The 20,857-nt window shown below is 48.0% G+C and overlaps 1 protein-coding gene across 4 annotated transcripts in view; it reads left to right on the forward strand.

The window, feature by feature from the left end:
• The window catches only part of Wdr72 (WD repeat domain 72), a 180,471-nt gene that overhangs the window by 694 nt on the left and 158,920 nt on the right, over nucleotides 1–20,857 (forward strand). The window contains exons 1-2 of one of the 4 annotated variants that reach the window (XM_013510273.1): nucleotides 605–695; nucleotides 18,574–18,738. In XM_013510273.1, the coding sequence (XP_013365727.1) occupies nucleotides 18,586–18,738 (153 nt within the window). In that variant the 5' untranslated portion in view covers nucleotides 605–695; nucleotides 18,574–18,585. Of the gene's footprint in view, nucleotides 1–604; nucleotides 696–5,340; nucleotides 5,450–15,241; nucleotides 15,554–18,573; nucleotides 18,739–20,857 lie in introns of those variants that run through there. The other 3 variants (XM_013510274.1, XM_005376626.2, XM_013510272.1) reach the window with 3 other exon arrangements.

A 20,857-nucleotide genomic window follows, 5' to 3' on the forward strand; every position in this document is an offset into this window, starting at 1 on the left:
GGGTGTGGCGCGGGGAGCTCGGGTCTCGCGGTCGCGGCCGCAGGACCTCCGTGCTTCGCGTGCGCTTCTCCTTCCGTGCGGAGCCGGGATGGGGCGCAGCGGGCCGGGGTCCCCGCGTCCTGATCCGCCGCCCGGCCCACCCCACCCGGCGATCCGGCCGAGGCGTGGCCAGGGTCTCTGCTAACGTTTCCAGCCCTTCTCCAGGCGGGTCGGGGCAGGGAATTGGGTGGGCGCCTGGACCCAGAGTTCCTAGCGGTGGGCTGAGTTCCGGCCCCAGAAGAGCTTTGAGGTCCTGCCAAGCCCCCTGATTAACTTCGGGGTCCCTTCACTTTCCTGTGTCATCTTCAAAAGCAGAAAACTGGCTTTGGTTAAAGGGACCTGGGACCCTTTGAAACTTTTAAAATGCAGGTCCTGTTATCTAGCGTGGGAATCGTTGCTCCAGGGAGGCTGGATTCCGCGTTCACTCCCAGCTCCCGAGGGCACCCAGACACACCCAGCCCCACCTGGGCCTCCGGGCAGAGCTGAGGTCCCGACCGTCTGGCCCTGTCTGGCTGCGGTGTGAGGCTGCACCCTCCCTGGCTCAGCTCCTTGAGGCACGCTGTGAGGACGGAATGAGCTGTGCAAACGTGAGGTCTGCAGCTCATCAGTGAAAGGTAGAACTGCTGTCCGCGGTGACTTCCCCCAGGCGCTTCAAGGTGAGCAGGTGCGGATGCAGCGCCGGGGTCTGCCGAGCCCCTGGCGCTCCTTGGTGTCCCGCGTGCGCCGTGGGCTGCTGCGGCCAGGAACGCAAGGAGGATTTGGGCTGCGCCGAGAGGGCGCGGGGGTGTTCAGTCTGTCGTGTGGGCTCCATTCTGAGTGACGCTGCCCGGCCTGCGCCTGCACAGGAGGGTGTGGGCAGGTCCACTCCGAGCACGGGCTGAGTCCAGGTGACGGGGCGGAGCAGGCTAAACATCAACCCGCGAGCTCCAGCGCACACCGGTCTGGAGGGTCCTGGGTGGAAGGCACTGACCTGGAGCAGATGCTGAGAGCGCACGGAGGTGGGGAGAGGAAAACACCCTGTGCCCACTCTACCCGGCTGTGGCAGGACGGTGACCCATCCCTAACCTCTGAGCTTTGGTGTGCTCAAGCGGAACGTGGTGATCTTGCCATTACTTCGCGTTATTCGGAGCTGACACTCTTCAAGGGCACGCGAAGCGCGGGGGAAGACTTGGTTACCTATAAAACCCTCTCCACCTGAGTGCAGCGGGCACTCAGCCAAGGCGCAGCCCTCACCTGGCTCCTTCTCTGGAGTGACAGGCGATGCTCACCTAGACTCGCGTAAAGGGGATTTATAACTTCCACGCATGCGCTAGGAAACCGACCAAGAGGTTTGAACCACTCCCCTGGTTTAGCCTGGAGTTCAGAACGTATGGACTCGCACTTGGGCCCTGGAGGAGGAAAGGGCCGCTTGGAGAGCTCCCCACATTCCTACCTTCTCAGGAGAGGCCCCCACCCTTTCTCTCCAGCTTCCTGCTCAGGCTGGCCTCTACCTAGGCTAAATCGAGTCTTAGAAAGCATTGTTGTGTGGAAGAGATACTGAAAATTGCTTTGTTATTTTGGGACACCAGAATGCAAACTGAAAACTCTGGGAGGAGCTTGTTCTCTTGGTATGAAATTATTTTTCAAAACCTCTTTTAAACTTGGAAGAATTTGCTTAGAAATTCTAACTTGGTCATGCGTGCATTACCGGGCTTGCAGACGTACAAATGTGCTGAACCGCTGAGTACCAAGAGATCTGCTGTAGATTTTCTCCCCCACGTGGGTTTCCAAGAAAAGACGGTTTTGACTTAATCCCTGCAGAGCAAGAGAAAATGCCACCTGGCACACGGGCACCAGCAGTCAGCAAAAGAACTCAGCTCAGGAATTGGGCACCTAGAGGGATATTGCTCTCTAGGGGCCAGGCCAGGCTGCTGGTTACGAGGCCTGGGTCGGGCCAGACATTGCCATTCACGCTGGCCTTGAATGCTTGGCTTGTGAAGAGCTTTGGGGTAGTTTTCTTTTTATGATCACTCATTCATTCCTTGCTTCAGAGAATTTGTCTCTAATCAGCTGACCTGAATATTTTATCAGCCATTCTGTGCTCGTAGAGAGGAGATTGAGGTTCCTTAGCCCCAAGTGTGACTGTCTCTGCGGATCTGGTCTGAATTCTCCCTGCCGGCCCATCCGCTCTGGGTTGGGACTCCTGCAGCCAGCGTGAAGTCTGGGTGTCTGGATTCCAGCAGCCTCTAAGGGGACCCTGGTGACTCAGGAGCAGATACATAGACCGAGGAATGTGTCCATGTGTCTACGCTGTCTGCTCTTATCTCCTGCTCGCCATTCAAGTGTCTGAACAAATCCAAAGCCCAGCCACTGCTCTTGTACTCCTTTCCGCTGTTGCTGTTTTCCTTTGATACATAAAATAGGGACTTGGAATAGAGTCATATAAATTCTCATGCTGTGTCTTGATTTGATGCTTCTCTCGCTTTCTCTTTGATACAAATCTAGGTTAGTCTAAGTATTCTGTGAGCACGAGTTCAGGGGGCACTTTGAAGTGATGGTTTGCTGAGTTCTGCAAAATCCTTCAGCTTCTTAGGGTGTCAAGACAACCACCTGTTGTTTTGGGGGGTTTTTGTTGTTTTGTTTTGGTTTTTTGGTACTGGGAGTCGAACTCAGGACCTTGCACTTGGCCACCCAGGTGCTTGTGCCACTGAGCTATATCCCCAGCCTGACAGCCACTTGTTAAGTTAAAATCACCACTTTTGTGTGTTATGAAGCACAATGGTTGGATGCATTCAGGACAAAGAAGGGGAGAGGGTTTCATATATAGGGGCCCTGTGGTGCTTTGGGTTTTTTTTGTCTTTTTGAGACAGGGTCTCGCTGTGCAGTTCATGCTGCCCTGGAGCTCACTTTGTAGCCCAGGCTGACCTTGAACTCCACAACAATCCTCCTGCCTCAGCCTCCTGAGTGCTGGGATTACAGGTGTGTGCCACCACGCCCGGCTCTCCCTGTGTTTTATGGGGCCACACTTCCCTCCCCCTTCCTTCCTCCCTTCCTGCTAACCTTGGCGTGAGACACCAGTGGAATATCCCTTCACCGACATTGACTGCTCAGGCAGCCTCTCTCCCCCTTGCCAGGCAGGGCTCCGTAGGTGCCAGCCCTCCCTGTGCCCATGGGACCTCAGCCCTTCTCACAAGGGACACATAGGTTCCGCAGTTGGCTGGTCGGCGTCTTGGGGCCCGGGTTGGGGCCTTCCTCAGTCTCAGGCGGCACAGAGGCTGCGGGAACACTTGCGGGCGAACAGACCGCTTTCCCCGTGACTTACAGCAGAATTCCTGTACTGTCTGTATCACCCTTTGGTGTTCTTTCTTTGTAATATGAAAAACTTAAAAATAATCCCTTATGTCAGCTTTGGGAAACACAGCAGGCTCGATTACAATCCTTACTTCAGCATTAAAGATAAGGAGCTTTAATAGTGTTGTTATTCATGTATTTGTTCAGGTAAGGGAAACAGAGGACCCTGGTTCTGGGTGGCGTCCCCAGCCCGTGGGCACAGGGACTCGGTTCTTCTCTTCCTCTGGGGGCACTGGAAGGGAGTGTCTGGCACCTATGCTCCGTGTGCACTTCGATTTCCTTTTTATTGAACAAAAATACCTACGCTGAGAGCTCCGTCCTTCCCTCCCCGGCAAGATTGCCGTGATGAAGGAAGTGTGCGCGTTCTCTTGAGTAGCTAATGTCTGTCGCCCGGAGAAGGAGAAAATTATTTTTTGGCCTCCGTGCCGATGTGTACAGAACATGTGTTCTGAGTAGCTGCTCTTTCGCTGCCTCTTTTTCCAGTTGAGGTGCAACATCAACTATTTTAATTAATACTGTGTCACCAAAAGGGATTGAAATGGCCAATTGAATTCTGCCAAGATAGAGTCTTTTGATGAAAACATATCTTTATTGATTGTGGATGAAGAAAATCATTCTTAAAATGAAATCCAGAGAAAAATCATATCCCTCGGAGAAAATTTCTGAGTGGCAGGCCGAGATTAACATCCTAAAATTGAATTTGTGCTGCAAGCCCTTGATGCAATCAGCAGCTGGGAGATGGGAGTGCCTGGCCGCCTCCCTCCGACTGTGGTGAGCTACTGTGCAGAATGAAATCAGTGGTGCTGGTGTCCCGCCTGGTGTCCCTCCTCCGGGAGGGCGAGTGAGGTGTCACCGGAGGCCAGCTTCTTGCTGGTCAGAGGGTTGCATCGAAGGCAGCTGCCGGCCTCTCCTGTGCCCTTGGCTGTGGCAGGAGGGAATCTCTGTGCCCCGGGACAGCAGTCCTTGGTGTCTTGGACGGTGACTTCTCTGGTCAGTGGGAACCCAGGGGACAAACAGGACCCCTCCCCAGGACTGCGCTCGGGATAGGCCCCAAAGTGCCACCTGTCCCTGGTTTCTGCTGGCCTCTAGGTCCTGTCCAGCCCTCCCCTGAACCCTCAGCTGCCTCTAGGAAATCATCTCCGAGTGAAGTGCCACTGTGCACGGTGACTCTTGTTCCGTGACACCCGGTGAAGGTGGGCTTTGGAGACTGCTGCTCAGGCGTGGCCTGCGCAGTCCCATGGGTCAGGAGCGAGGTTTGCAGGTTGAGTAGAAGAGACCCACGTGTAGATTTGTCCTGAGACTGCGTGACGAGCACACTGACGACCACTGAGGCCGGGCCTCTTGTGCTTATTTTGCTTGTCTTGTCTCCTCTGAAGCAGGGGGTGACTGGGTCTGTGAGAACTGTACACAACTGTGGGCCCGGTGGAGGGGGGCAGCCTTGACATCAGACAGATGCAGGGGTGTGAGGGACCCTGCGGAGGGCGGGGTGCACAAGCTACCTTTTCCCAATAATGCTGGAGAACGTTGGGTTAATACACAGCTGTGCGTGGCCCTGGCCTGAGGCCCAGAGAGGCGGAGGAGACTGGAAGGTGGGAGGGAGCGCAGGGGAGATCCCGCAGCGCAGAGGCAGGAGGATGCGAGCGGGCCTGGGGTCCCGCTGCCACACGCGCTGAATTTGGGGTGGCTCCATTCCATCCATAATAGAAGACATGGGTGGCTGATGTCTTTAAAGGCAGTTTTTAAAACACAAGTCATTCACCTTTGCCAGTTAGATGCCTCTGAAGTCTTCCTCTCCCTACCTCACTGACTTCCTACACGTGGCCCCTCTACACTGAACCGTAAGACAAAGGACGACGAGGGACAGGCACCCCCTTACACAATGCCGCTTCCCCAGCAGGTTTACGTGCAGACTTCATGACTTAGAGAGCGCTCTTGCCACGTCTCCCTGTGTGTGCTGGATGTCTCCTGTGCAGTGGCTTCCGTGCATCATCTCACGTGGCTCTCACATCCGCCCTGCACACTGATTCATCTCATCGGTTCAGGCCCAACACTGGTGACACAGCCTTCCCGGGTGTCCAAGGTACAGCTGCGTTTCAGCCGGCTGGGAAACCCAGCAGGGCCACAGCACCTGTGCCTCCATCCCAGTTGCCCCTGGGTGAGGGGGACCGCGTTCCCATTCACGGAGGAGCCAAGTGAAGCTTAAGGGAGCTGGATCACAAATCTGAGAGTGTGTGGGATTTGGGATTTGAGCATGGATGTGATCGCCCTGGGGACTCCTTCCTTCCCAGGCTGGGTTCAGTCACTGGGACATTTGTTGTAACGGGGTGGCGTGTGTGTCCTGGGCACAGGGCCCTTGAGGTTTTTGATGCCTCTGTCTCTGCTGATGGATATCACCATCAGGGTGGTGGGTAATCTCCAGGATGTAGGAAATCTCAGCAAATATTCTCAAACTAAATGTGTACAAAGAAAGGAAAGGGGTGGAGAGGAGAAAGAACAGGTGAAGACAAGAAATAAAGATTAGTCAAGGTGACAGAGGTGAAATTTGGGATAAAGGCACAAATGTTATTATGAGAGTAGTATGGATAGCTTAGAAAAGTAAACAGAAGTAAGGGGAAGGCACAGGGTATTACAGTGAGAAAGGGGACATGTCTCCGTGACAGATGTGCTTGGTGGCTGAGGAAGCGCACTGGTTCCCTGGAACAACCTGGGTCGCTGGGTTTGGAGAGGATTTGACCTTGGTGCTGAGGGGCAGCCCAGTCTCCTGGGATTTCAGGCCAGTGCAGCTCGAACTCACGCTCCTAGGAAATCCTGTGTTTCACTGTTCATGTTAATGGGCAGTTTGAAAAGTATAACCAGCACGCCCAGCTTCACAATTTCATGGGTATCTGTGATTCCAAAGAGATACCTACATAACTGTTCTTTCTGTTAACTTTGCAGAGGAAAGTTGATCTCACTCACAGGCTGCAGCCGGGCGGCCGGGTGTGGGCAAGGGGAGGGCTCATTCCTTCCTGGGCGAATCCAAGTGCACGAGTTTGAAGTGCAGTAGGCATCTGGAGATCTGTGTCATTCCCAGCTGTGTAGGACTCTGGCTGTGGACCGCAGATGGACTTGCATGAAAACTGAGAGGCCAGGACTGTTTTCCCACCCAGCCTAGGACCTGCATCCCTTCGGTTGGTTTTAATTAAGAATGGACTAGAATAGTGGTGATTTTTTTGTTCAAGTTAAATGCTTTCAGGTAAAAAAAAATCCGTGGTTTTCACTATGAATATTCAGAAATTTAAATACAGCATAAACTAAAGCAAAGCAAACCCAAACAAAGCCTTAGGCCTAAAACTCCAAAGTTTTAGACAAGGGGATTGTTGCTCCATGCCATGATTCCCTGTCAATCACAGGGAAGGTGCCCTCCGAAAAGAGGGGTGTGGTCCTTCCATTCCCATTGACAGCAGATAGCAAGGCCTGGTGGTGCACACCTGTCATCCCAGCACTCTGAGAAGGCGAGGCAGGAGGAGTGCAGATAGGAGCCCAGCCCGGGGAACATAGCAAGTCAGTGATGCTGTCTCAAAATAAATCAAAAGTAAAAGGCTGGGGTGTGGCTCAGGGTGTGTAGGGGGTGGTCCAGTGACTGGGGACGGAACATTGTATTCTGTATCCCTGCAGCCCGCTTTGGAGCAGGGCGGTGACACTGGAAGCCACGAGCCCTGGCAGTCTTTGGCCCAAGGGCTGGGAGAGCTCGGAGCTGCAGGGGAAACCTTCTGTCTCCTGGTGTCATTTCATGCCTGCTTTGTTTGATGCACATTCCAAGACTTGTGTGTGTGGAGGTCAGAGGTTAGTTACATGTCAGTTTAGCTCTTCCTTTGACCTCTAGGTGATTTCAGCAGTGGCTGTACCTGCCCAAGTGTCCGTGCCTAGGACAGATCCCTTCCTGGAATTTCCTGAGCAGCAGCTAGCACCCAGTGCTAGTGCTTCTGAAGAACTGGGCTTTGGTGTTAGTGGGGGTTGGTTCTGACATCGTCACACTCCAGCGAGACCTGGCAGAAGCACATGTGTCATGCAGATGTGCCCAGGCAGCCTGGAGCTTAGGCAGAGTCAGCGGACGGCTACCCTGTCCGAGGAGTGATCTGGTTATGGTCTGCTCATAGAGGAAGAACTTGGCCTGGGAAGCCTGTGTTTCGCCTCAGCCCTGAGGTCCTCCCTGAGTGCCTGTCCTTAGTGCTGTTTTCCCTTTCCTCGCAGGTGTTGTTTTGGGCCACAGCTGTTGTGAGTATTCCGGCCTGAGTCATGCAGTCTTTGTGGGTTGTGGTTGTTGCCCTCAATGGAGGGTTTGTCCATGAGTGAGGCGAGCACAGACCATTGTCTGGGTGTGTCCCAGAACAGAGTTGCGAAGGACCGGCCAGAACTCCAGGTCAGCGACACCAAAACCACACTTGCACTAGAGCGATTGCTGTGCTAGTGGAGAAGCCTCAGGGAGGCTTAGCACAGTGGCTCCAGGCAACAGAGCTGGGTTGGAGGCTGGATAGATGCAGTATTTTATTGTCCTTTTGCTGGACTTTTTTCTTTTTTAAAAGAACAATCAAAATAACAAAGGAATTTTCCTTTGCAGACCCATAAGACTTGCTGGGCGTGTGGGCAGTGTGTCAGTAATGGTCAGGAGGCCTGACGCAGGGCTGCCTGAGCCACTCTTGTCCTGGGTGACCTTGACCAAGTGGCCACTTGCCTGGGCCTTTATTTCCTCTTCTCTAGGAGGAAGAGGTGCTTGTGATCTTCAAGGCCCCATTTGTCTTTAGCTTCAAGTCACCAGCGGCCCCAGGGTGCCTACAGGACCCAGTTCTATTAGAATTTCCCAAAATGAATGTATTCTATAAGCATGTTCCATGCAGTAGCGGAACAGTTAGTCTTTTACTGTAAGCACATTCCCAGTGTTACACAAGACATACTTACTTGAAAAATTATTTGTAGTTCCCCTGAAATTCATATTTCAGTAGATATCTTGTATTTTAACTTAGTCTGGCAGCCCTAATTAGTCCTGGAATGGTTGCTTAGAACATCATCATTGAGTTCAGAAGTTAGTCACAGACTGCACACTGGGGTGGACAAATGTTCTAGCATAACTGACAGCGTTTCTGAGAAGAGCAATTGTGGTGGAATCTCTGAGGAATTGAGGGCACTGTCCCCCAGTGAGGGGTTTGCGGAGGAAGAGGGTCCCACCCCCGCCGTGAGTGGAGTTGCCGTGTTCATAGACCTCCTCAGGACATCTGCTGAGCACCGGGTTTCCTGTTCACAATTCTTTGTCTTCTGGTCAGCTGCCCAAGGTAACTATTTCCCGTTTTGAGGATGAAGAGGTCTTGAGAATGTCAGGCTTTGGAACATCAACATACTCTGGCTCCTCCGACCCACCCTGCTGCTTTTTCTTGCCTCTTCACATTTTGTTTTGATTTAGAATAATTGAGATGGCAATGTGCTGGATGCGACCTAGATCACCATCTAGGTGACTTCTGTCTAAATTTCTGTCTGTGTGGGGGAAATGCAAGGAGAGTGGGCGTGCATATCCTCCCTGGGGTGAGTTCTGCCTCAGCAAGATGACTCTAGTCACAGCTGCCCGCCTTTGCCGCCTGTTCACTGGTCAGCCAGGTAAGAGCTGAGCTGTGCCTTCCTGAGGTCTCTTCTTCCTGTCTGGTGATCACAGTCACCTGAATGTTTGGCGAGGCTGGTGCGGGGGTGCTTCCCTGTTACCCTGGCGACTCAGGAGGCAGGAGGATTGCATGTTTGCAGACAGCCTGGGCAAGATCCTGTCTCCAAATAAAAAGTAAAGAAAGAAAAAGGGCTGGGATGTAGCTCATTGTGCGCAGAGGTCCCAGGCTCGATCCCCAGTACCAGGGAGCAGATTTCTTTCCCTTCCTTATTACAGTTGGTGAATTCCTATAATCCTGCCTAGTGACACTATGGATAGTCTCTAATGTTCTTTGAAATTATTATTTTCTTATTCCCTTTAATAATTTGATCAAATTCTATTCTCACATCTGGTAATCTGAGCAACTTCGTTGAAGATAGCAATATGTGATATAACAACCACTGTTAATCTCTATCATTTGGTTTGAAACCCTGTATCATTCTTAATGTCCTTGCTTTGTGTTGTTTGTATTTTTCTATTGTTCTTTTTTTTGGTACTATTTTCTTTAAAATAAAATAAAAACAAGGAGCAGACACTGAGGAGCCCCTGTGGGCCTCAAAGGCGGTCAGGAGGCTCCGAGGCCACAGCAGGCAGATCGTGGCATTTCCGCTTAGACCTTTGTTACTCCGGGCATTGCTGTCCCAAGCCCAGCTGGAGGCCGACCCCTTGGGTGTGGGTCTGGTTCCCCAGGTGGTGCTGTAACCCCTGTGCTGTGACGTCTATGTCCCTGTCCAGGTCCCTTCATCCAGGGCTCCCGCCTCTCCTCCCTCATGCATTGGTGCGGGGAAGGTGCCCGTGACAAGGGCAGTCAGTGCCCAAGCACCAGCCCCATGGGAAACCCTACAGCTGCAGCCCTGCAGCCCAGAATCCCAGGGAGCTCCCCTCACCAGGGAAGGGATGTGGCCCTGCTGGCCAGACCCCTCCTGAGCATGCCTTGGGGCAGTGGAACTGTCCCCTCGGCTGGGAAGGGGACATCAGACCAACTTTCCTGGGCATGGAGACGTTTACAGCTCTCACAGCCATGTGCAAACCACAGGCCTGAAAGAGAGCTCCAGAAGGGGCTTTCAGCTTGGGTAAACTATAAAAGGCAGGAATCCAAACATCACTGTGCAGATGGAGCTCTGGCTTTGTTTGATATGTACCTACATTTAATTCACCTATAGTTAAACATGTAATGTTAAAAATAACTAAATTCAATATGCTTTTATTTTATAGTTGCATATAGATTATTTTTGCAGTTACATCATTTACCTATATTAAAACCTTAGAATAACTATATCCAGCCTTAGAATAATACCTTTTAATTATTAGATTAAAATAGTTTTTTCCTTAAAAGTTTTTCATTATGCCACTGAGAAATGACAAAATCACACTCATACACACTTACACACCTGTACATATTGAGAAAGGAGCACACTGGTGAGGGGAAGCTCATTGCGATGTGGCTACTTTCTGCACCCCAGCTCCCCTTCCCCATGTCCCCACGGTGCATCTGCACCTCTGGCTCTGCTCCACAATGTGCGCAGCTCTTTGGAGAGCAGTGGGATCTTGTACATGGCCACTCCAGAGTCCAAGGGCACCCATCTTGGGCTGTGCCACCTTCCCACTGCAGAAGCCCTCACACCTGCTCACCCCAAGCCCACCGCAGTGTCAGACTTGCTGCTGCTAAGAATTATGCAGACATCACTTGTTCGTCACATGAGAACATAGGTCTGTGTGTGCATTTGTGCTATTCTTTCAGCAGCTGTATTGATTGCGTGTTGCCTAGGTGATAAAACGCTGGTGCTATTGCTTATAGAAGTTATAATATTGAAATCAAAGTGCCAAATGCTGCATTAGTACTGTGAGGTTACAGCCAGTAACTTTATCCCTTTAAGAGGCTGAGCTCCTTTTTAGTGCCTGTTTTTTTGTCCAGCAGAAGTATTGTTTTAAATTGCATCTAAAAGACCAGCTTTGGAAACCACGAAGGGGTTAACGCCTATCCCTCAGCTGTTTCAGACGCTCCAAGCTGCACCGGGCACTTGAATTTGAGGTAGAGTAATTATAAATTGAGGGCTGGACTTTGTAATCCCTTTGTGTCTAGACACATAATTATTTGGGACAGAGTGCGTGTCCTTCTGACAGCCTAACGCCGCCACACCAGAGACTCCATCAGAGTTACAGGGTCCGCCATCGTCTTTTTCTCTTTGGGTTTATTTTTGATGAGAGATTTCTGGAGACTTAGAAGGGCTCTCAGAAGACAGAGACCGCCTTCTTCCCCTAGTGACAACAAGCACTGACTTCCCGGCATTACTTGCAAAAGTCTGATTACAAAATACACATAAGAATCTCAGACATGTGTGTGACTCTGCTGTGCTGCCCTCAGCCACGCCTTGTCTCACTGTTCAGTTTATTCTCTGAATCTCACAGTCAGATGCGGCCTGAGGTTGTCTAGATCACCGTTCCTTCAGAGTGCAGGGGACGAAATTAGTGATCCCCAAGGCCTTCTGGATCTCAGTTCCAGAGTCACAGGAGTTTGAGAGAGGAGTGGTGGGTGCGGGTGCTGCGAGGACAGCGTGCGTGATGTGTGTCCTCCGCCTTATGTGTTGGTTCACATCGCGGCCTCAGTTCTCACAAGAGACACCACAGGCTGGTGGCTGGCAGTTCGTGGCTTATCTTGATGGTGTGCAAATAAGGGTGGCAAGTGGCAAGGGCAGCCTCGGATTCCAGGAGTGTTTCCTGTACTGAGGATCTGGATCACTCAGGCTGAATTCTGGTTCCACCTGATTTCTTGTGGCTTCGCTTGGGTGTGTTTTGTTTTCTGGTTTGATTGTATTTGGAACCCTGTGGCTGTACAAGGCTTTCATCTCTGAAGTGTTTCAATGTATTTGCTTTTCTAGGCTCAAGGTACTTTGTGTTTTGCTGGGTGCGTGCCCATTTGTGAATACTCAGGTGGAAGGGTGCTGGAGTGCAGATGGGACTCGGGCTGCTGGGTGGTCTTGGGGAGCTCTATGTGTCCACACCTGCTCTGGGCCTGAGTCCTGGAAAACCACAGTCTGCTGGAGATGACTTGAAGTCAGTTAGGGCTGAATAAGATGAAAGCAAAGGAATTGCAGGGAAGAGGTTTGGTCTTGGCTGAACTGTTGCCACTGAGGTATGGGAAGTAAGACAAAAATAGGAGGAAGTGACCGAGCACAACTCTGCCTGAATGTTAGGCGTGTTTTCCCTTCATTCCTGCCAAAGACAGCTGCCACCTTATCCCAGGTCACAGGGGGGAGGTTGAGGCTGAGGGGAGGGACGGATGGGTTGAAATTCAGCCCGATTTAGAGGTCATACCAGATCCTTGCGTTCTGCTTGTAGACGTACAGCTTAAATAAAATGAAGGCAGGAACTCAGTCAATATTTATTGTCCTCCTATGCTAGAGCACTATGCTTCAAGGTGGGGAGCATAACACTGATTGAAAAAAATGATTCCCTGGCCAGGTGTGATGGTGCCTGTAATCCCAGCACTGAGGAGGCTGAGGCAGGGAGATTGCTGTGAGTTCAAGGCCAGACTGGGCTACATAGTAGGTTCAAAACCAGCCTGAACTACATAGCAAGACCTTGATCTCAAATAAATAAATAAATACATTAAACAATAACAAAAAAGCCCACAAAAAAGATTCTCATCTTTCACAAAGAATGCAGAAGCAAGAAACATCAAGATCAGTTTGACCCCCTAGCCAAAAGATTTAGTAAGTACCCTCAATGGGCCAGGTACTATGCCAAGTACAGCCTGGTGCCTGACCTTGGGGAACTGTATCATCTCATAAGAGAGACGGGCATGTCAAGGAATTTTTTTTCTGGTACCTGGGGTTGAACCCAGTGCCTCAAGTCCCTCAAGTGCCCCAGTCCCTCAAGATCCTCCTGCCAAAGGCTTCCAAGTGCTGAGTTTACAGGTGTGCACTGCCTCCCTAGGCTTTTCTTTTTTTTAATAACCATACATGATATTACCTGCATTTTCCTCCTGCTTTTGCAGAATATTTTAATTTTGATGTTTAACTTATATTAATCTTTAATCATTTTCCTTTTTTCTTATGCACTTAAGCCTATAACTTCCCTTTTAACATAAAAATCTAAGTCTGGCAAGTTTTATTGTACATTATTTTGTCATTTGGGTCTTAATAGTACGTAATTTTTACTATGTTTTCTTGCTGATTCAAGAATCATTTAGCATATATATTTTCTTTAGTTTCCAAATATTCCAAACTTTTGTGTTGTATGGTATTGAAGGATTTCTTGGAGAAGTGAGTTCATATTTGCACTCACTTTGTTCCAGTAGTGTTCCCTATAAAATATTAATTCTTTGGAATGTTTTGAAATTTGTTTCACTTTATGCATGAATTAATTGAATATTTTTTTAAAAATATCTGTATGCAGGGGTCTGTTTGTGCCTATGATATTACACATGTAAATTGTGTGGGTCAACTATTTTATAATTTTAAACTTTTGTCTGTTTCTCTCATTACTGACTGAGATATGTAAAATCTAATAGTTTATCGACTTTCCTTTGTAACTCATGCACGATTATATTTTATGTGCTTAAGTTTCTAGTGATGAGTACCTGGAGGCCACTGCTCTTTTCTGGTGAGCTGTCAACTTATAAACTACAGTACCAGGGATCGAATGGAAGGCCTTCACACCATCTACCTCTCCAGCCCTTTTTATTTTTTATTTTGAGACTGGTTCTCACTAAAAATGACTTCAGTTTCTCAGGCTAGGATTGAATCTGAGTATTGGAATCACAGCGATGTGCCCTCACATCTGGTTTGGACGATTTGTTTAATCATCAAATATGGTGACTCTTTTATCACTAATAGTGATTTTCATTTTAAACTCCATTTTTCTAATACTGTATCAGTTTTCTTTTCCTGTTATTTACCTATTTCCTTGTCTACTTTTTTTTTTTAAATCTTTGTGTGTTAATGTTAGGAATCTTGGGTAATTGGGATACATTAGGATCTCTTCTAATGGAGAAATTTTCTTTTACCTAGTTAAGTTTGGTTCACTACTTATTGTAAGTTCTGATATTTTTGTGTATGAATTTACTACCTAACTTTATATTTTCTATTTTTCATGCTTTTTTTACTTTTTATTTTTATTTTTTTACTGTGGACTGATACCTTGGTTTTTTTTACTACCCTCCTGCTTTAAAAGTTACAACTTTTTCTTTTCCCATCACAAAAATGTTAAGAAGCTGTGAGGAGTGTCCTTGCCCTCTTAAGGTGCACACCGAATGTCACACTGTGATTCCTGTGGTTGTCTGAAACGTTCCTTTCTCTCTTCAGCTCCCAATCTGCCTGGGTAATTAATACTGTTGCTTTATAGGCAGCGTCCACTTAAATTTACTGGTATTTACTGATCTCTTTACTGATGTCCATTTCTGCATTTGTATTCGACTTTACTCCTTTAAAAAAAGTAACCTATTTTTCCAAAAGTGCATCCTTTTATAATTCATTTAGCACAGTCTGTAAATGTTTTCTGACAGGCTTTTTTTTAGGTGGGGTGTCTTTCCATTGCCTTTGTAAAACCCTGGAATGACATTTATCCTTCAGCATTTCCAACTTTGCTGTGGAGAAACCCACTTTGAGCAGATTGTCCTTTCTAGGTCATAGCATTGCTTTTCCGGCTTTGTGTTTAGATGCTGAGCTTTCTCTAACGTGTTTTAGCATTCATTTATTTCCATTTAAATCTTATTTGAAGCTTATTTGGATTCGGGAGTCTAAATTTTCGTATTTCTGATAGTTTTGGACATTTTCTGCCATACATTTTTAATCGCCTATGTTTTTAAAACAGCCCCAGGCTGGTGTGGTACTTGGCACTGTTCTCCTGAGGACTCGCTGAGGGGACAGGCAGCGTGTCCCCTGTTCTTCCGACAACACTTCCGGTACACTTCCCGAACGGCTCCTCTCCTTCAGCAGTGGAAGTGGGCCTCGGTTTGTCCCTGTGCTGGGTCCTGGGCGCGTGTCATCCTCGTGGTCTGGCCCACGGTGGGGTCCGCTCAATGTCCCTGGGCCTGGGACCTCGGGGGTTGAAGCTCTTAGCGCAGTTGTTGGCTGTACATCCCTGCAGGCCTCTGTCTAGACTGGGTTCAGCCACTAGGCCTGCACGGGGTCAGCACGTGCTGACGTTCTGGGCATGCGCGGGCTGGTCGCGTCCTGATGACGTAAGTTCCTCTCCGCGACCGGCTGTGTGCTCAATGCTCCTCCGCTCCAGGGTTGCTCACGGTTCCTGTTCAGTCCTATTCCGTGCTGTCACTTTATCGGTTTCCATGCCCAGGTGACCTAGGAGCCCTCGCAGCCTCGTCTGCTCTACCCCTGCTCATGTGCCCGCCTGAGTAGCTCCTGGCCTGAGGATGTGTCTCCGCCGCCTGCTGCATTGTGTCTTGGCCAGGCCTGGACCAAGTCGCTTCTGCCTGCCGGTTGCCGTGTGACTTGGGAGGCCGGGCGCGCGCCCCGTGGTTATCACTCTAGTTCAATGGGATGCCCTGCTTGTGCGGTAGGTTCTAGATGGCTCTCAGCGCTGGCTCCCGGGTGCGGCTCCTTCTGCTCATTCATGCTTTGCTATTTTCTTTAATTGAGAAAACTCATTTTCTTAAACTTTGGATGGTGAGTGTTTACCGTTGCACTATAATCCTGTCCATTCTTGGTTGTTAGAGTGTGTTCCAGAGTGTTTTAAAAAACAAACAGAATCAACTTTATTGAAGGATGACTTACTTACAAAATACTTGCATATGTGCATTTAAGGTAACATTTGGTTCGTTTTGCAATACATATATGCTGTGAATCTGTCACTGCAGTTAAAATAATGAAATGATTTCCACCTACCAAAGTTCCTCTTTCCCCTTGAAAGCTCACTTTGTCCTATCCACAGGTAACCCTTTACCTACTTTCTGTTACTCTAGACTAAACTGAATTTTCAGGAATTTTGTATACAGAGAACCATCCAGTATTGTTCTTCTTCTTTTTTGTTTTTGTACTGGGAACTGAACTCAGGACCTTGAGCTTGCCAGACAGGTGCTGTGCCGCTGAGCTATATCCTAGGCCCACTAGTACTCTTTTTATCTACTTTTTCATTCAACATAATTATTTTGGAGCTCATGTATGAATCAGTAGAACCTTCCTTTTTCTTGTGGAATAGCAACTCTTTGTACTGATATGCCAAAATGTGCTTATCCTGTCCGTACACCTGTTAATAGATAGGCAGATTGTTTTCAGTTTCTGCTATCATCAGTGAAGTTGCACATGTGATAGTCTTTGTACGCACACATCCTTTTTCCCCTGGAGAGGACCTAGGAGTGGACTGACCAGATCACCTGTAGATATGCCTCTGGTCTTGTAAGAAACACACACTCCCATCCACTGTGCAGTCCCACCGTGAGCACACAGGGGTCCTTTATCCTGTGCTCTTCTCACCCTTTCCCTGGCTTGTTTTCTGGCTGTGGCTGTGGTAAGAGACTCATGTTTTGAAAACCTCCCAGGAGTACTATTGACAGGGGCACACTGCTCTTTCATAAGAGCTTTTCCAGGCATGGTTTACAGAGGTGCAGTTTTACACCACACCCATTTGTGCTTCCTGGGTGGCACATTTTTCTTTGGATTTTGAAGCAAAGTTCCTTGTCTTAGGCCAGTGGTGCCGTTTTTCTGGTTCTCCTTTCATTGTGCAGGGTGACCTCTCAAAGGTGTAGATTAACACTCACATTCCTGGCCCTGCTATAGTGCCTCTTAGCTGTTTGCACATTCCTCTCCCTGTTTACTCCTTGGGATTTCCCGGGCTCCCTTGCAGGCCTGGTTGTGCAGGAACAATTTCAGCATACTTGAAGGTGTTATTTCTCTGTGTTGGGAGCGGAAGCCCACGTTCAGGTTGTAGCATTACAAATCTGCGCTCCTGGGTAATCTGATGAATATGCAAGGTCGCAGTATTCAAAATTACAACGCCCAGAACATTTCCTTGGACACTTGGTTTTGTGGTGCTTGGGTGTGACAGAAAGAATGTCACTGGTGTATTGTAGACTGCATAGACATAGGTGTTGCCTAGGAAGTGAGCCAGGAGGAACTAGGGACTGAGTTCCTCACAATGCAACTACAAGGGAAAACTGTAATGCAGCTATTGTGGAATGCACACTACATTGTTGAATCTATATTCATAATCTTAATGCACACCCTTGTTTATAGATTTGTTTGGGTATAAATAGATATATTTAAACATTATAAATAACATGCTCACAGTTAAGTACATTTCTCACTGAAATTTACCCTTCCAGTGATTTAGTACCAGGCAGCAAATTTTCATTCTGTTCACTTCCTTAAAGCAAATGTGGAAATTATGCTTGGTACCTTCCTCTTCTCTTCTGTTTTTGACACTTCAGTGTGATAAATGTACACTACTAAATTACATCTCAGAATTACTTGTATTTTGGGAAAGAATATCTGTTTGAGAGAACGTTTAACTTGGTGTCTCACACATGTGGTGCACATATCCCTGGGGAAACATATTTTGGGTGTGTTATAGTTTGTGTCTGGATGTCCCCGCAAAGCCTCATGCAGTGGTGTGGTGGATTCTAGAGTTTGTGATTGACTCATGGTCCCATGCTGGGATTATGGGTGTGAATGCTATACCCACCCTAGGGCAGGTATCCTGCATACAATATAAGGGAGCGAAAGAGGCTTCCTCTTTCTGCTCCTCCCTTTTTTCTGTTGTTGCTTTTGCTCTTTTCTGCACCATGAACTATTGCCCTTTGCCATGTGCCACTTTGCCTGGGAACCAGCTGAGTATGCACTGAAACCTTCACAAACTGTGAGCTAAATAAACCTTTCCTCCTTTAACTTTGGGTCTCAAATATTTTGTGTCAACAACGAGAGAAAAGTAACCAAGACGGGGTGGTACCGAGGCACCTGTTTTCCTAACAAGTAGCTGTTCATTTCAGCCCTTACAATTAACACAAAAAGGCACTGATTCTTGAAGATTATTGTGAAGGATAATACTAAATGCAAAACTGGGCCAAATAAAAATTATTATAAAAACAGTGTGGTTGGAACATAGAGATAGCAGAAACTGTGGCCATCATTCATATGTGGTTCTTTGAAGATTGGAAGCATTGTTTTATGGAAAAGACTTTCTTTTCATTAGCAGACTTCAGTATTTGTTACATAGGTGAGTGACACTCCTAGAAGAGATGTCTGTGTAGCTGTGTTCACATCTTAACAGCGTGGACAGCTGCCTCCTAAGAGGCCAAGCTGGCTGTGGGTCAGGTCGAAAGCAAACCATGTGGAGGCGTTTCAGGGTAGGAAGATTTCCACCTTCTGTTAATCAGCACCAATGAGTTGAAGGAAAATCTACTCTTTGGTCATAGATGCACTGGGCACAGTCCTTTCAGTGTCTGATAATTATCTTGTCCTTTAATGGGTGGTGAGGCAAACACATCATAAATTAAAGTATGCATCATCCTAAATCCACGGGTATGTGACTGGTTCCCCCACACCAAGAGATGATCTGTACCCTCTCCTCTCTGTATCCAGGATTCAGGCAGCATGAGGACCTCCCTGCAGGCTGTGGCGCTGTGGGGAAAGAAGGCCCCTCCGCACAGCATCTCTGCCATCATGATCACCGACGACCAGCAGACCATTGTGACCGGAAGCCAAGAGGGTCAGCTCTGCCTCTGGAACCTCTCACCTGAGCTGCAGGTGGGTGAAGCAGACAGCGTCACACCTACACCCCGCTCGCTGCTTCCACCCGCAGGCACAGCTGTTGTCAAAGAGAGGCTTGCTCCAGTAGTACATTGGTTTCACTTGTGAATTTAGAGAAAGTATTAGACAGTAAGCAAAGATGTATCAAAATTATATTATGAATATTGCTAATCTTAGCTACCAGCTAAGTATTATGACCCTTTAAGCTATGCTGAGTCTTACTACTTTATATTCTGAATTATACATTTAAGTAACTGAACTACAGCCACGTACATGTAATTCTGAATATCATGGCTCATTAATGTAAACACAGGGCCCCCTTGGAAGCTGCCATGAACCGAATGAGTAAAATCTTAATTACTTGGCTGCTCCCACTGGCTTGGCCCCCTTGCTATTCTCTCAGTCTCTGCTTTCCTGAGATTTTTACAGATCCCATCAAATGGCTCTAAATCCAATTTACTGTTGTCCTCCTCCTCCTTCAGAAACCTGGCCTCACCTAGGATTTGGCCCATCGATTGGCAATTAATTGTCTCTGTCCGAAGTCATAAACATTTAACATATTGGAATAGATATTTGCTTAACTCTACCCGGCTCTAGACCCAATTTGGACATTTAAACTAATGATGTGCTTAAAGTATACTGCCCTCATTAAGAAGCCTTTTAAAGATCAAAGACTATTTTTAGACTTTAATGTCTGTCACTTTAAAACCTAAATTAACAATTAATTGTAATTCTATTTTATAGTGTAATTAATTAACATCTCCCATCGTGGATCAGCTCGGCTCCAGGACTGGAGAACCGCCCAGCAGAGCAGCTCAGCTGGTGTCTGTGGCTCCTTGAGAGAGGAGTGCTCTTTCTGTGGTAGCAGTCACGCTCTGACCATGGTGGCCCATAGGGGTCTGGAAATACACATTTCATGTCGAAGTTTAAACCCAAACCTCTAATGGCTTCAAATGCCATGCTGATCTTTTATAGCTGGAGTGGTTTGCTGGCAATGTGTAGGTCAGTTAAGCTAAGCACTATGCAACCCTAGGACCCTGTCGTTTTTTCATCTGTCTCTGTGTTTATCCAGCATCTGTCCCACATGCTTGTGTTGAGTGTGTGACACTGTTCGGTTGCTGTGAGCGTCCCGGGACGTAACGGGTGGTGGGGAGAGGATATGGGTGGTTGTGCAGCTGAACTATGTGCCCTGGAGTGTGACGGTTGGAACAGGTGGGGTGCTGCTGGCTGAGATGGGGCTCCCCAGCTGCCCAGGAGGAGGCAGAGCTAGGGCTTTGATGGTGACTCTCATCAGCCACAGAAACTTTTCTGATTTCTGATTATCAGCCACAGAATATTTCTGATTATGACAGAAATGATGTGAAGAAAGGGGATAATTACGTTATGAAACATTTTATCCCCATTGATATGGCTGGGTTATCATCCATATATATGTGGGTAGATTCAGAAAAATAGAGTGGATATTAACTCACTTGGAATACAGATTTTTTTTTCCTGCTCATTCAAATTAACTTTTGGTCCATTATTGTTCTTCTCCATGTAAGGAGACCTTATCTATTTTCTATTTTGTAGTTTAGTTTTCATAATCTTGCTTTACAAAATAATGATGAATATTTTTTTCATGCATGAGAAAATAAAAGAACTAGAGCACTTAGTGTCATATTTTTAAACTTCTCATTTAGGAGAAAATCATCAGTATTTTACATAATAATTTAGCTAAAATTTTTTTATTTGCCAAAAATTTTACAATTTCTGAGGGGGGAAGTCCAATGAAGTATTGTTTGAATGTTTCAGTAGACATTACCTTATAGCAGTTTCAGGCTCATAGCAACGGAATGGGAGGGACAGAGAGCTCCCACTTGATGTTCCTATGCTCACGGTTCCCCACTGCCACCGTGCCACACGGGGACTAGAACTGCTTACCTGCAAGGAGTGGACACGTCACTGTCACCAAGGCCATTGGTGCGTGCATGTTGGCCCCTCATGATGTGTGGTACAGCCTGTGGGTTGTGACATGTGTTCCCTGGCACCCTTGATGGGTGTCATGCAGCATTCTGCCCTAAGACCCCTGTGCTCCCCTGCCTGCCCACCCGGCGCCCTCTGTGCTGTGGGGCTT

This window comes from Chinchilla lanigera, unplaced genomic scaffold, assembly GCF_000276665.1.
Source record: "Chinchilla lanigera isolate Chin_1 unplaced genomic scaffold, ChiLan1.0 scaffold00008, whole genome shotgun sequence".
Lineage (NCBI taxonomy): Eukaryota > Metazoa > Chordata > Mammalia > Rodentia > Chinchillidae > Chinchilla > Chinchilla lanigera.